The sequence below is a fragment of the Eucyclogobius newberryi genome, unplaced genomic scaffold (assembly GCF_026437365.1).
Source record: "Eucyclogobius newberryi isolate DKJ021-1_F unplaced genomic scaffold, fEucNew1.0.hap1 SCAF_7, whole genome shotgun sequence".
Taxonomy (NCBI): domain Eukaryota; kingdom Metazoa; phylum Chordata; class Actinopteri; order Gobiiformes; family Gobiidae; genus Eucyclogobius; species Eucyclogobius newberryi.
In genome coordinates, this window is record NW_027316389.1 from 34149319 (window position 1) to 34165812 (window position 16494).

The window sequence follows — 16494 nt, forward strand, 5'->3', positions numbered from 1 at the left end:
GTGATTGGTGCTTCTTGAAATGGCTGTTGTCACAAAATGCAGATACATTTCTGTCAAACTGCTCCTGTGCAACTGCAGGGACAATACTAATTTGCTATTGCTAAGTGATGGAACTAAATGGAGGATAATATATTCAACCAATGCATTATTTTTTTTTATCTTCACGTATCTGAATGTAAAATTATTGCAGATTGGTTGGGAGTGCATAGTGGCAGAGTTTGTTGAAAGTCATGATGATAGCATTTCTTTTTTCTTTTAGGCAAAAGAATGGCTGTGCCTGAACTGTCAGGTGAAAAGAGCAGCTGCTTTACCAGAGCCTCAGGCTCCTCAAGTCATCAAGTCGCCAAGCAAAGCTCCTGCCGCTGCCCAGAAGACAGGCACAGGTGCTTCCTCAGCGCCTGAGAAAAAGGACTCTCCACAGTCTGCACTGCAAAAGAAGACCTCAGAACCTCAGGCACTAGACAAATTGAGTGGACCTGCTGAAAAGAAGGAAGTTCTTGACCAGAAAGCTCCACAACCCAAACTCCAGAAAACTCCAGATCAGGGGACACAGTCTCCTCGAAGACAGAGCAAGGAACAAGAGTCTGGAGGCCTCTTTGGTTTTGGTGGTCCTAAAACTCAGCCTGAATCCACAAAGCCTGCAGACTCAGTTGGTGGAAAGATGTTTGGGTTTGGTTCTTCTATCTTCAGTTCGGCATCCACTTTAATAACTTCTGCAGTTCAGGAACAACCAAAGACCACTCCACCTGTCTCTCCTAAGCTGTCCCCAAAACCATCTCCTGCAAAGGAAGCCAAGTCTCCTGTTCCACAAAAACCAGAGGAGCGGAAGAAAGAAGAGGCTAAAACGATCCCAACTGAACAGACTAAAGTGGAGAAAGGTGCACCACAGCCAACAAAGACGGCAGCAACATCACAAGCCCCAACTGTCAAACCAGGACAATCCACCTGTCCATTGTGTAAAGTTCAGCTCAACATCAACACTAAAGATCCACCGAACTACAGCAGCTGCACTGAGTGCAAGAGCACTGTGTGCAACCAGTGTGGCTTCAACCCTTCACCTAATGACCTGACGGGACAGGTACATCTTAACTGGTATTTTCTTCATAATCCCTTGCACTCATGACCCTGACATGTGTATTTTAACTGTAATTCATTCACTTTGGTTCATGTCAGATTTGTTAATTGTAAATTATTTCTTCAAATCCACCCAAAATAAAAAAGTTTTATGAGCGTTTATGTGGCAGCAGTGGCTTAGTTTGAAGTAATATTTCCCCACTAATCTAGTGGTTTGCTGCCTGATTCTTTGATCGGTGTTTTACACTATCATTTCATAACTATAAGTGTATTGAGTTTGTTATTGATGCCTGAAGCGACTGTAGTTGCAGAACGGTAGTCACCATTTTGCCCCAGGGCATCTGATGGTACAGTTCTTTTCAAATTTTTTTAGAGTTTGGCCACATTTTGTATTTGTTTTTGTCCTGCAAGATGGTAGTAAATTGGCACTTTTAAAATTTAAGTTAATACTTCTTATTGTATTTTATTTGTATCAACTTTGTTGCTGTTACCATTGTTTCGCACAACTAGTTCTTCAATGTTCTAAGTGTGTGGAGGTTTACTAAGTTATTGTAGATAGGGGTTAAGTTTGCAGAATTAAATGCTTATTGAATTTTCTGTTTCATTTTAGGCAAAAGAATGGCTGTGCCTGAACTGTCAGGTGAAAAGAGCAGCTGCTTTACCAGAGCCTCAGGCTCCTCAAGTCATCAAGTCGCCAAGCAAAGCTCCTGCCGCTGCCCAGAAGACAGGCACAGGTGCTTCCTCAGCGCCTGAGAAAAAGGACTCTCCACAGTCTGCACTGCAAAAGAAGACCTCAGAACCTCAGGCACTAGACAAATTGAGTGGACCTGCTGAAAAGAAGGAAGTTCTTGACCAGAAAGCTCCACAACCCAAACCCCAGAAAACTCCAGATCAGGGGACACAGTCTCCACGAAGACAGAGCAAGGAACAAGAGTCTGGAGGCCTCTTTGGTTTTGGTGGTCCTAAAACTCAGCCTGAATCCACAAAGCCTGAAGACTCCGTTGGTGGAAAGATGTTTGGGTTTGGTTCTTCTATCTTCAGTTCGGCATCCACTTTAATAACTTCTGCAGTTCAGGAACAACCAAAGACCACTCCACCTGTTTCTCCTAAGCTGTCCACAAAACCATCTCCTGCAAAGGAAGCCAAGTCTCCTGTTCCACAAAAACCAGAGGAGCAGAAAAAAGAAGAGGCTAAAGCAATCCCTGTTCAACAGACTAAAGTGGAGAAAGGTGCACCACAGCCAACAAAGACGACAGCAACATCACAAGCCCCAACTGTCAAACCAGGACAATCCACCTGTCCATTGTGTAAAGTTCAGCTCAACATGAACACTAAAGATCCACCGAACTACAGCAGCTGCACTGAGTGCAAGAGCACTGTGTGCAACCAGTGTGGCTTCAACCCTTCACCTAATGGCCTGACGGGACAGGTACGTCAAATTAGCTCACTGCTGCTTAATTTTCTTTTTTACAACTAAAAGCTAAGTCTTATATGTTTGTTCTTTGCTATGAACTGTCTGCTTTGCTGTCTCATAAGAACATTTCAGTTGTACAAGTACATTTTTTCAATCTAAAATTAAAAAAAGAAAATTTTTGGGGACAGAAGTAGCTCAGTTGATTGTAACATTTGTGCCCAACCCGAAGTTTGGCAGGGTCGAGTTTTGTTCCTGGAACAGTATATTGTCATTGCAAGGCAAGGCAAGGCAAGTTTATTTGTAGAGCACATTTCATACACAAGGCAATTCAAAGTGCTTCACAGCAGGAAAAATGCATTCAAATCACAAAGAAATTACAGAAACAGAAATACAATAAAATTAACTAAATTCCAACTGATTTTCTAAACTAATAAAATCACAAACAAAAGAGAAGAGTGCAAAGAAAAAATCCTTTCAGTCATATGCGCAGCTAAACAAAACTGTTTTTAGCTTAGATTTGAACATTGTCAGAGTTGAAGCCTGTCTCACATCTTCAGGAAGAATGTTCCAGGTTTTAGCTGCATAAAACTGAAACGCAGATTCCCCATGTTTTGTCCTGACTCTGGGCACCAGCAGGAGGCCGGTCCCTGAGGTCCTCAGAGTCCGAGATGGTTCATATGGCACTAACATATCCAAGATGTACTTTGGTGCTAGGCCATGGAGAGACTTGTACACAAGCAGAGCTGCTTTAAAGTCTATTCTCTGAGCCACAGGGGGCAGTGCAGAGACCTGAGAACAGGACTAATGTGATCATACTTCCTGGTTCTAGTCAGGACCCGAGCAGCAGCGTTCTGGATGTACTGCAGCTGTTTTACAGCTCGTTTGGAGAGGCCAGTGAGCAGGCCGTTACAGTAGTCTAATCTACTGGAGACAAACGCATGGATAAGTCTCTCTAAATCTGGTTTTGACACTATATTTTTGATTTTGGCAATGTTTTTTAGATGGTAAAAAGCTGCTGATGTTATTGATTTGACGTGGCTATTAAAGTTCAAGTCTGAGTCCATTATTACCCCCAGATTTCTAATTTGGTTTGTAGGTTTTAGAGCGAGACTCTGGAGGTGACCGCTAACACTTTCTCTTTGTTTCTGTGGGCCAAAAACGATTATTTCAGTCTTGTCTGAGTTCAGCTGGAGAAAGTTTTTTTGCATCCACAAACTGATCTGTTGGATGCAGTGACAGAGTGAATCTACTGGTCCATAGTCACCTGCCGATAGTGAAACATAGATCTGAGTGTCGTCTGCATAATTGTGATAGGACACATTTTCACTGCGTATCAACTGACCTAACGGCAGCATGTAGAGGTTGAACAGAAGGTGACCCAGGACTGACCCTTGGGGCACTCCACAGGTCAGGGTCATGTGGTCTGAGACACAGCTACCAATTTCAACAAAGTACTTCCTGTCTTCCAGATAGGACCTTAACCAGTTTAGGGCAGTGCCAGTGATGCCCACCCAGTCCTCTAGTCTCTGTAAGAGGATCCCATGATCAACAGTGTCAAAAGCAGCACTCAGATCTAACAGAATTAAGACTGAGGCTTTGCCCGTGTCAGTGTTCAGGCGGATGTCATTTGTCACCTTGACAAGAGCCTCTGGATGAATGTCTTTGCTTGTGATTAGTGGTCCTTGAAATGGCTGTTTGTCACAAAATGCAGACACAATTCTGTCAAACTTCTCCTGTGCAACTGCAAGGACAATACTAATTTGCTACTGCTAAGTGATGGAACTAAATGGTGGATAGTAAATTCAACCAATGTATTATTTATTTTCTCTCCCTGCATTTAAATGTAGAATTATTTCATATTGGTTGGGAGTGCATAGTGGCAGAGTTTGTTGAAAGTCATGATGATAGCATTCCTTTTTTTTCTTTCAGGCAAAAGAATGGCTGTGCCTGAACTGTCAGGTGAAAAGAGCCGCTGCTTTACCAGAGCCTCAGGCTCCTCAAGTCATCAAGTCGCCAAGCAAAGCTCCTGCCGCTGCCCAGAAGACAGGCACAGGTGCTTCCTCAGCGCCTGAGAAAAAGGACTCGCCACAGTCTGCACTGCAAAAGAAGACCTCAGAACCTCAAGCACTGGACAAAGTGAGTGGACCTGCTGAAAAGAAGGAAGTTCTTGACCAGAAAGCTCCACAACCCAAACCCCAGAAAACTCCAGATCAGGGGACACAGTCTCCTCGAAGACAGAGCAAGGAACAAGAGTCTGCAGGCCTCTTTGGTTTTGGTGGTCCTAAAACTCAGCCTGAATCCACAAAGCCTGAAGACTCCGTTGGTGGAAAGATGTTTGGGTTTGGTTCTTCTATCTTCAGTTCAGCATCCACTTTAATAACTTCTGCAGTTCAGGACCAACCAAAGACCACTTCACCTGTCTCTCCTAAGCTGTCCACAAAACCATCTCCTGCTAAGGAGGTCCCACAAAAACCAGAGGAGCGGAAAAAAGAAGAGGCTAAAACAATCCCTGCTGAACAGACTAAAGTGGAGAAAGGTGCACCACAGCCAACAAAGACGACAGCAACATCACAAGCCCCAACTGTCAAACCAGGACAATCCACCTGTCCATTGTGTAAAGTTCAGCTCAACATCAACACTAAAGATCCACCGAACTACAGCAGCTGCACTGAGTGCAAGAGCACTGTGTGCAACCAGTGTGGCTTCAACCCTTCACCTAATGACCTGACGGGACAGGTACGTTAAATTAGCACACAGTTGCTTAACTTTTTTTTCCCAACTAACATTAAAATCTAATATGTTGTTTTTTTGCTATAAACTGTCTGCTTTGCTGTCTCATAAGATCATCTCAGTTGCACAATTATATTTTTTTCAATCTAAAATAAGAACATTTTATGGGGCGGAAGTAGCTCAGTTGATTGTAACTTTTGCGCCCAAACCCGAAGGTTGGTAGGTTCGAATTTTGTTCCTGGAACAGTATACTGTCATTGCCTCTGAATGAATGTTTTTGCTTGTGATTGGTGCTTCTTGAAATGGCTGTTGTCACAAAATGCAGATACATTTCTGTCAAACTGCTCCTGTGCAACTGCAGGGACAATACTAATTTGCTATTGCTAAGTGATGGAACTAAATGGAGGATAATATATTCAACCAATGCATTATTTTTTTTTTATCTTCACGTATCTGAATGTAAAATTATTGCAGATTGGTTGGGAGTGCATAGTGGCAGAGTTTGTTGAAAGTCATGATGATAGCATTTCTTTTTTCTTTTAGGCAAAAGAATGGCTGTGCCTGAACTGTCAGGTGAAAAGAGCAGCTGCTTTACCAGAGCCTCAGGCTCCTCAAGTCATCAAGTCGCCAAGCAAAGCTCCTGCCGCTGCCCAGAAGACAGGCACAGGTGCTTCCTCAGCGCCTGAGAAAAAGGACTCTCCACAGTCTGCACTGCAAAAGAAGACCTCAGAACCTCAGGCACTAGACAAATTGAGTGGACCTGCTGAAAAGAAGGAAGTTCTTGACCAGAAAGCTCCACAACCCAAACTCCAGAAAACTCCAGATCAGGGGACACAGTCTCCTCGAAGACAGAGCAAGGAACAAGAGTCTGGAGGCCTCTTTGGTTTTGGTGGTCCTAAAACTCAGCCTGAATCCACAAAGCCTGCAGACTCAGTTGGTGGAAAGATGTTTGGGTTTGGTTCTTCTATCTTCAGTTCGGCATCCACTTTAATAACTTCTGCAGTTCAGGACCAACCAAAGACCACTCCACCTGTCTCTCCTAAGCTGTCCCCAAAACCATCTCCTGCTAAGGAGGTCCCACAAAAACCAGAGGGGCTGAAGAAAGAGGAAGCTAAAACAATCCCTGCTGAACAGACTAAAGTGGAGAAAGGTGCACCACAGCCAACAAAGACGGCAGCAACATCACAAGCCCCAACTGTCAAACCAGGACAATCCACCTGTCCATTGTGTAAAGTTCAGCTCAACATCAACACTAAAGATCCACCGAACTACAGCAACTGCACTGAGTGCAAGAGCACTGTGTGCAACCAGTGTGGCTTCAACCCTTCACCTAATGACCTGACGGTAAGAGTAGCGTTACTAATTTACTTAGCATCACAGAATACTACCAGTGATACTAATTTTTTTTTTTTCATTTTCAGGGTAAGCAGTGGCTGTGCCTAAATTGCCAGACTAAAAGAGCACTTTCTTTGCCCGAGACCCCCACTAAATTACCCGACAAAGTTCAGAAGAAAGAACCCATAGCAGTAGATGCCAATCAGAAGAAACCTTTGCCAGCAGTAGAGAAAGATGCAGTAGATATCACAAAGGCTAAACAAGAGAGTCCTATCCCTGCTCAAAAGAAATTTCAGGAAACAGTGAAACCACCTGATCAGACAAGAAGACCAAGTAATGCATCTGTCAAAAGCCAGCAGGATTCAGGGGGACCCTTTGGATTTGGTGGGAAAAACCAGCCAGATATGTCAAAGCCAGCTGAGTCAGTATCAGGGAAAATGTTTGGCTTTGGTTCGTCTCTATTCAGCTCGGCTTCCACTTTGATCACCTCAGCAGTTCAGGACCAGCCTTCGACCACGTCACCAGCTTCTCCAAAGATGTCCACAACTAAAAGCATAAAACCGCCAGCAGCTCAGAAAACTCAACCAGAGAAGAAATCAGAACAGCCACAGCAAACTAAGACCCCTCCACTTACACAAGCAAAAGCAGAGACGGCTTCCCCACCACCTCCAATGAAGACTGTCTCTCAAGACGCTGTTAAGTTAGCTGAAACTACTTGTCTTCTCTGTAAAGCTCAGCTGAACATCGGCTCCAAGGAAGCACCAAACTACAATTCTTGCACTGAATGCAAGAACACTGTATGTAACCAGTGTGGATTTAGCCCAATGCCAAGTGGATCAGAGGTAAGTAAATATGTTTAACCAAATATTTATGTCAGTTTTATATCTGTTTGTTGTTGTGACTGCGTGAATGTTCTTGTTGAAGATGTTATATTGTTACTCCTCTGTGCACCAACTCAGGCAAACTCCATGTCCAGTTAAATTAAATATATTTTTGTAGAGGCCAAAATCACAACAGCAGTTGCCTCGCAAGGCCTTACTAAATTGTAGATTCAACCAACAGAAAGACAATCAAGCACTGAAACAGTCCTGGGTCGATAAATGACAAGCAGACTAACCAACATTCTGAGAAAAAAAAGTAACAATAACATCACAATATAGGCAAAATGTACGAGAAAACCTTTAAGCTGCGGTTCATTCCAAATTCTTAGCGTAGTGTTAAAAGTCTTGCTGAATCACATACTGATATTCTTGTTTTATTTTTTTTTATAGTCGAAGGAGAGGTTATGTCTGAACTGCCAAATGCAAAGAGCCCTGAAACAGTCAGAGGAGGTTCAGCCTCCAGTGAAGAAACCACTTGCATCGCCAAACAAAGCTGCTACCCCTGCAGCCGCTCCTGGAGAAAGAAAAGAAGCCCCTGAAACTCAAAAAGCAGAAGGGCCTGAGAAAATACAGACGAACATTGTAAAACAAAAGCCAGAAGAAATTAAAGTGCCATCTAAAATATTAACTTCAGATGCTCCTATTTCAGTTCCAACAAAGACAGTTCCAACAACTAAAGACACAGAAATTGGAGTATCACCTAAAGCTGCTGTGGACAAGGCAGGTGTTGAGGAGAAACCTCTGCGCGACATCTCTGTGCCATCTAAAGTACATGAAACAAAAGACACGAAGAAGGAGGAACAGCCATCTAAGCCTGTTGAGAAGAAACAAATCCAGCCAGACACAAAGAAGGACTTAAAGACAGACGAAACCTCAACTAAAGAAGATTCAGGAGGCTTCTTTGGCTTTGGTAGTGCTAAATCTCAGCGTTCGGCCTCTATAATACCTGAACCAGTATCTGGAAAGGTGCTAGGCTTTGGGTCATCTCTCTTTAGCTCTGCCTCTACTTTGATTTCATCCGCAGTAAAGGATGAATCTCGCTCTACGCCGCCAAGTTCAAGAAAAATGTCAGCCCCTCCACAAGTTTCTGACAAGACTCCACCTTCAAAAGAGTCTCCAAAGCCAAGTCCTCCGGTCTCTCCAAAAGCTGTTCCTGCGAAAGATGCCAAAACAGTTGTAGCTCCAAAAGTAGTTGAGCAAAAAGCTGAAGATAAAGCTCAAACAGTTATTGAAAAGGACATTAAAGAAGCCCCAAAACCAGAATCTCCCAAACCTATTTCAAAAATTGAGCAAATTTCTTGCCCACTCTGTAAAGTGGAAATCAACTTGTCCTCTAAGGATGGCCGCAACTACAACACATGCACTGAATGCAAAAATATGGTGTGCAACAAATGTGGATTCAGCCCAACGCAAACGCTATCGGAGGTAAATAAGCAAAACATTCACTTATTTATAATTTTGTACATCATTCAACATGTTTCTATTTGTGTCTTTTTTTAGGTTAAAGAATGGCTTTGTCTCAACTGTCAGATGCAGAGAGCACTTGGAGCTTTGGAACCTCCTGGTCTTCCATTGATGAAGCCTTCACCCAAAAAGGAGATCATCCCAAAACCCCCAACCAAGGAAAGTGCAGAGCCCGTCATGGACAAAAATAAGGCAGCTGGTGAAGCCGAAGTTGAAGAAAAGAAATTGCCAGTGGAAATTCCAAAAATGGCTACCCCACCTCAGCTACCGAAGGCTGCATCCATCACTAAACCATCTGTAGATGATAGGTTACCCTCACAGAAGCCTACACCAAGTGGTCCAAATCCCCCACCAGGTCAAGTGGTGGCCGACCACTTGGCCACCACAGAGCAGAAAGTTACTGCGGCTCCCCCAAAACCAGCTCCTACTCCAGGAGAGGTAAAGGAAGAACCTACAAAACCTGTCCCATCTGCTGTTTCAACTACTGTCCCATCTGCTGTTTCAACTACTCCTCCAAAAGAACTTGCCAAGGAGAAAACACCCCCTGAACAGAATACTACAACTGTTCCTCAAGCTGGTCCTGTCAATGTGAAACCACCAGTCCAACAACCTCCTAAACCAAAACCTACCGAATCCTCCCCAGCAGCTCCAAAGGGCCCTGAAGTGGTCAACCCTCCATCAGAAGGGCCTCAAAAACCTTCACCCAAGCCTGCTACTCCCCCCGTAGAAGCAAAGGTCACCACCGAACATCCCTCCAAGTCAACGCCATCTATGGACAAACCTGTTCGGTCAGCACCATGTCCCGAACCTGAAGTGAAGTCTGTTTCTCCACCAGCTCCAACAGAGATAAAAGCAAGTCCACAGCAGCCTGCAAAACAAACGCCACATTCGCCCAAACCTTCCCCCAAAGCGCCAACAGAAACCAAGGGACCCCCAACCCAAGCAGTCAAGCCTGGACCTCCAGCAGCTAAGACTGCTACTCCAACTGCCGCCACTGCCAAACCTCCTCAACCATCAGTACAGCATGCAAAGCAGGAGTCAGGTGGTTTCTTTGGTTTTGGTGGTTCCAAGCCTCAGCCCACAGCTCAGAAACCTGCAGAATCAGTCACAGGGAAAATGTTTGGTTTTGGTTCATCTTTTTTAAGTTCAGGATCTAATTTAATAACTTCAGCTGTTCAGGAGGAGCCTAAAACGACACCACCAACACCTCGTAAATTGTCATCAGCCCAAGTTTCTCCTAAACCAACTCCCCCAGCTTCACCAAAAACAATTCCCCCTCAGAAAGCTGACGTGAAGAAACCACAAGAGACGGCCCCTGCAACCCAAGGCAAAGTGGATAAAGTCACATCAGAGCCTTCCAAAGCACCAGCTGGCACCAATGCACCTGTAAAGACAGAGAAATCCTCCTGCCCTCTGTGTAAAGTGGAACTCAATGTGGGCTCAAAGGACACTCCAAACTACAACACGTGCACTGAATGCAAGAAAACAGTCTGCAACCAGTGTGGATTTAATCCAATGCCAAATGTGACAGAGGTATTGGATTTTCTTCTATAATGACATATGTAATATTTCCAATTGTGAATTGAACGATAGAATATTATCAATTCTGTGCCATTGACCATGTTCACTAGAAAAACAGATCTCGTTCATTTGAATTTGTTAGCAGACTTTTCTCACTTTCACAGGAAAGTGAGGAATGTATTCCTATCTTAATTCTTCTCTTCAACTAGTTTATAAGCTTGTTTCATCATTTGCAACACTACAGACATTGACCCTCACTGCACTGCTAACAACAAATAGCTAACTGCTAGCAGTGCACGAGCGCTATTTTCTGCCAGGGTTGCCAGGCTATAGCAACCTAAAAGCTTAAAAAAAACATGTGTACGGTATTTTGCACTGTATTTAAAGTAGCTCTCCTTTGAGGGCACAGACCTGCCCCTCCTCTCTCTCATGTATGCAAGTGGAAGCATCACAGAGCGCTGGCTTTAGATGCGTCACTGAAATTCAGGTTTTATGAGGATTATTCAAAATGAATTAATTTGACATAGAAAATGGCTCTGGCCTGACCTGGGGGCAAGATTCTTTAACCACGACATACGGCAGCTCAGAAAATGTTCAGTGGGAATATCGCATATAGCATCACTATATGGTCGTATTTGGTCACTTATAGCTGCTTTTAGAATACAGGGCAAAGACAGATTTGACTTATTTAACATTTTTTGCTCACTTAGCTTTCCAAGCATTCTAATTATTCCCTGCTGTGAATTTATAAGCACTTTTCACAACTTGCAGAGGCCAGAGTGAGTTATAGGGGAGTGTCTACAAAAGCCACGGTGCGCGGCCGAAACTGCATGGGTTTTTTGTGCCGCGGCTCCTGAAACTGCTGGGCTATGACCGCGCCGGGTTAGACTGTGCCGGGTTAGGGTTAAGGTGAGGATCAGGGTTATGGTTATGGTTAGGGTTAGGGTTAAGCTTAGGGTTAAGGTTAGGGTTAGGGTTAGAGTTAGCCATGAGGCTATATGGCTATGCCGCGGCTCCTGAAACTGCTGGGTTATTTGACCGCGCCGGGTTAGACCGCGCCGGGTTAGACCGCGCCGGGTTAGGGTTAAGGTGAGGGTCAGGGTTAAGGTTAGGGTTAGGGTTAAGCTTAGGGTTAAGGTTAGGGTCAGGGTTAGCCATGAGGCTATATGGCTATGCCGCGGCTCCTGAAACTGCTGGGTTATTTGACCGCGCTGCGGCTCTGCAGCCACGGCCTATATATAATTAGATGCAGTCTCATTTTGACCATAAGAGCTGCTTTTACAAAATATCTTTCCTGGGTCAAGACAATTTAACTTTACCCCTTAAATGAAGGTAGTCAGAGAAAAGGGATAACACTAGCACTTTTTCAAATTCTGAACTTCTTTCATGCACTATATACAAACAATGTGTCAAAAAATGTCTCCTTTTGTCTTCAGGTAAAGGAATGGCTGTGCTTGGACTGCCAGATGAAGCGGGCTATAGGACCATCAGAGGCCACTGGACTTCCGGCCATGAAACCACTGGCACAGAGCAAAAAGCAGAAGGACAAACCCCTGCCCCTGAAAGAGAAGCCTGCAGAAGAACCTCAAGTGAAAAAGGAGCCTGTTTCACCAACCCCTCCCAAGAAAGAAGTCCCAAAAGTCGAGCCCTCCATGCCAACGCCTGTTCCTGAAGCTGTCCCTGCTCGAAAAGGCTCTTTACCAAAAACCCAGGCCATTCCAGGAACTCAACCGGCACCACCAGCCAAGGATACAGTTCAAAAGCAGCCTCCTGTTGTGAAACCAGCACAACCAACCCCTCCTACAAAGGCAGAGGTCAAAGAAGCGCCTCCCAATCAGGACACTACCAAACCACCGGCGCAGCAACCTTTAAAACCGGCTCCCTCACCAGCCAAGGCAGCGCCGCCAGCCCAGCCTCCCAAGCAGGAATCTGGTGGGTTCTTTGGATTCGGTGGTCTCAAAACACAACAGGCCCCTGCGAAGACGGAAACGGTCACTGGAAAAATGTTCGGCTTCGGTTCGTCGTTCCTTAGTTCTATCACCTCAGCTGTCCAGGATGAAGCAAAAACAACGCCACCAGTGTCTCCGAAAATGTCCCCAGCTAAACCCAAGACTGCGGAGAAGCTCGAACAACCGGCACAGGCAAAAACCTCGCCGCTGGTGCAGAAAAAAGTGGAAAAAGGTCCAGTGGAGCCAGCAAACGACAAATTGGTTACAGCTAAAGCAGCGCCATCAACGTGTCCGCTCTGTAAGGTTGAGCTTAACATCGGCTCCAAGGATTCTCCTAATTATAACACATGCACGGAATGCAAGAACACCGTCTGCAACCTCTGTGGATTTAACCCGACGCCTCATACAGCAGCGGTGAGCACAATTGAATAATGTGCTGCATGTTTTAATTAACTACAAATCATTTTGGTAAGGCCAGGGCTTAGAATGGTTCCTAAAGGGTTCTTTTGGGTTGTCATTGTAGAAAGTATGTGATGGTCATATGTGGTGTGCCAGTTTTTGTGAATTGCAGTGGTTTACGGTTCTTTTGTTAGACATAATCCCTTGTGATAAACTAGGTTGTATTAGCCACAGTATGAATGGGAAATTTTAAAGCTGCATAGTAAATGAATCATTTAGATTCTAATATCCTAAGTTGAATTATTTGCTTATTTGAGTTATGATTTGCTCTTCATGTTTCTAGAATGTGTTCCTTATTGTATACTTGTCATTTATTTAGTACTCTGCCATATGGATTACATTTAGTACTACAACTATGTGATTATTTTAATAGTTGACTAGTCAGTGATCATTTTTTCTACTAGTGGACTGGTCAAATTAAATAATGGGTGAAATATGGTGACTGAAGGCTTCGAGATGTTGAATAAAATCCTTCAAAATCCAATTAATAATGCCATTGTCTTTGTTGTAAAAAGGTATTTGTTTTAATCTAGACCAGACAACGGTGATCATAATAAGACTGTGATTACTTGTTTATAGTCGACTAGGCAGGATTAGTAGATTAATCATTGCAGCACTTATTGCATTGCATTAACCATGAACAGCCATGATTGATTTCCTTGTAAATGAAGAGAAACTGTTGAGTCTGTGATGATTCTGCTGCTGATGTTGTGGCTATCGCTTCTCATGATCCCCCGGCCTTGTTACGTAAGCGTGCATGAGACGAGCTGCCCCACAAGCACAAGCACTTCAGCACATGAGCACACAAGCACACAAGCACACCAGCACACAAGCACACAAGTACACATGCACACATCAAATCAAATCAAATCAATTTATTTTTGTAAGGCCCAAAATCACAACAACAGTTGCCTCTGAGGCACACAAGCACACATGCACACAAGCACACCAGCACACCAGCACACCAGCACACCAGCACACCAGCACACCAGCACAACAGCACACAAGCACACAAGCACACCAGCACACCAGCACACCAGCACACAAGCACACAAGCACACAAGCACACAAGCACACATGCACACATGCACACATGCACACAAGCACACCAGCACACCAGCACACCAGCACACCAGCACACCAGCACAACAGCACACAAGCACACAAGCACACCAGCACACAAGCACACAAGTACACATGCACACAAGCACACAAGCACACATGCACACATGCACACAAGCACACCAGCACACCAGCACACCAGCACACATGCACACATGCACACAAGCACACCAGCACACAAGCACACAAGTACACATGCACACATGCACACAAGCACACCAGCACACCAGCACACCAGCACACCAGCACACAGCACACAAGCACACCAGCACACAGCACACAAGCACTTCAGCACATAACCATAAGCACACCAGCACACCAGCACACATGCACACATGCACACATGCACACATGCACACAAGCACACCAGCACACCAGCACACCAGCACACCAGCACACATGCACACATGCACACATGCACACAAGCACACCAGCACACAAGCACACCAGCACACCAGCACACCAGCACACCAGCACACAGCACACAAGCACACCAGCACACAGCACACAAGCACTTCAGCACATAACCATAAGCACACCAGCACACCAGCACACATGCACACAAGCACACAAGCACACCAGCACACAAGCACTTCAGCACATAACCATAAGCACACCAGCACACTAGCACACCAGCACATAACCATAAGCACACAAGCACACCAGCACACCAGCACACAAGCACGTCAGCATATAAGCACATAGCACACCAGCACAGAGCACACATGCACACAAGCACACAAGCACACCAGCACACCAGCACACCAGCACACATGCACACATGCACACATGCACACATGCACACATGCACACAAGCACACCAGCACACAAGCACACCAGCACACCAGCACACCAGCACACATGCACACATGCACACAAGCACACCAGCACACCAGCACACATGCACACATGCACACATGCACACAAGCACACCAGCACACAAGCACACCAGCACACCAGCACACAAGCACACAAGCACGTCAGCACATAAGCACATAGCACACCAGCACACATGCACACAAGCACACAAGCACACCAGCACACATGCACACATGCACACAAGCACACAAGCACTTCAGCACATAACCATAAGCACACCAGCACACCAGCACACTAGCACACCAGCACATAACCATAAGCACACAAGCACACCAGCACATAACCATTAGCACACAAGCACACCAGCACACAAGCACACTAGCACACCAGCACATAACCATAAGCACACCAGCACACAAGCACACTAGCACACCAGCACATAACCATAAGCACACTAGCACACAAGCACACAAGCACACTAGCACACCAGCACATAACCATAAGTACACATGCACACATGCACACAAGCACACCAGCACACCAGCACACAAGCACACAAGCACACAAGCACACAAGCACTTCAGCACATAACCATAAGCACACCAGCACACTAGCACACCAGCACATAACCATAAGCACACCAGCACACAAGCACACAAGCACACTAGCACACCAGCACATAACCATAAGCACACAAGCACACCAGCACACCAGCACACAAGCAAACAAGCACTTCAGCACATAACCATAAGCACACCAGCACACTAGCACACCAGCACATAACCATAAGCACACCAGCACACAAGCACACTAGCACACCAGCACATAACCATAAGCACACAAGCACACCAGCACACCAGCACATAACCATAAGCACACAAGCACACCAGCACACAAGCACAACAGTACACAACACACCAGCACAGATCACACAGCACATAAGTCCGCTGTATTAAAGTGATTGAGCGTTGTGCAACCGCATTAGTTGATGGGATCTGCTACTGCCGCTGGAAGGTAGCAGTAACTGTGGATTCTCCGTCCTCCGTGCACAATGCGAGACACAAAAGCCTCCGTGATGATCTGCCAATAAGCAGAGGTGGACTGGATTTATTCCGTCATAACACTGTGGCACATGACCAGCAGACACTTCCCTTTGAGGCCATCTGCTCTTTCACAGATCAGTGGAGCCATGTAATTTAGCACCTTCACATTTATTATACGCGGGTGGTGGCGGCAGCAGCAGTGCCGCGACCAACAGCACATGTGTCGTTTTTCCATTCTCTTTGAAATGCCATAGTTTAGTTGGCCATGAAATAAGCGACTTGTGCACAAAATCAATGGTGTGCATGGGGGTCTGTGTGTGTGTGTGTGTGTGTGTGTGTGTGTGTGTGTGTGTGTGTGCGTGCGTGTGTGTGTGTGTGTGTGTTTGCCTTATCTGTATCGCTGCAGGCTGGATTCACTTTCAAGACTCATCAATGTTTGTAATGACATTATCTGTTTTAATCTTCATCAAATATAGTGGAAAACAAAGTCGTTAATGATACAATTTGACTGGTTTTGTTCTGATATGATCCTTGGCCTCCGGGAAGTTGCTAACACTGTAATACTGGCAAATAGTCCTTTACCACAGTGTGTACGTCATGTTTGAATTATGACCGTTCAAATTGCCCTTCCATTTTGTTTCGTTTATGATATACCTTGCAGCCTTAGTCCATACTTGCCACGT

General features: G+C 45.1%; 1 protein-coding gene across 1 annotated transcript in view; it reads left to right on the forward strand.

The window, feature by feature from the left end:
- Positions 1-16494, forward strand: part of pclob (piccolo presynaptic cytomatrix protein b) — a 135947-nt gene that overhangs the window by 27310 nt on the left and 92143 nt on the right. The window contains exons 9-16 of the mRNA XM_072434450.1: positions 260-1078; positions 1685-2503; positions 4418-5224; positions 5762-6562; positions 6640-7395; positions 7825-8859; positions 8935-10431; positions 11856-12782. Of these exons, the coding sequence (XP_072290551.1) occupies positions 260-1078; positions 1685-2503; positions 4418-5224; positions 5762-6562; positions 6640-7395; positions 7825-8859; positions 8935-10431; positions 11856-12782 (7461 nt within the window). The remainder of the gene's footprint in view (positions 1-259; positions 1079-1684; positions 2504-4417; positions 5225-5761; positions 6563-6639; positions 7396-7824; positions 8860-8934; positions 10432-11855; positions 12783-16494) is intronic.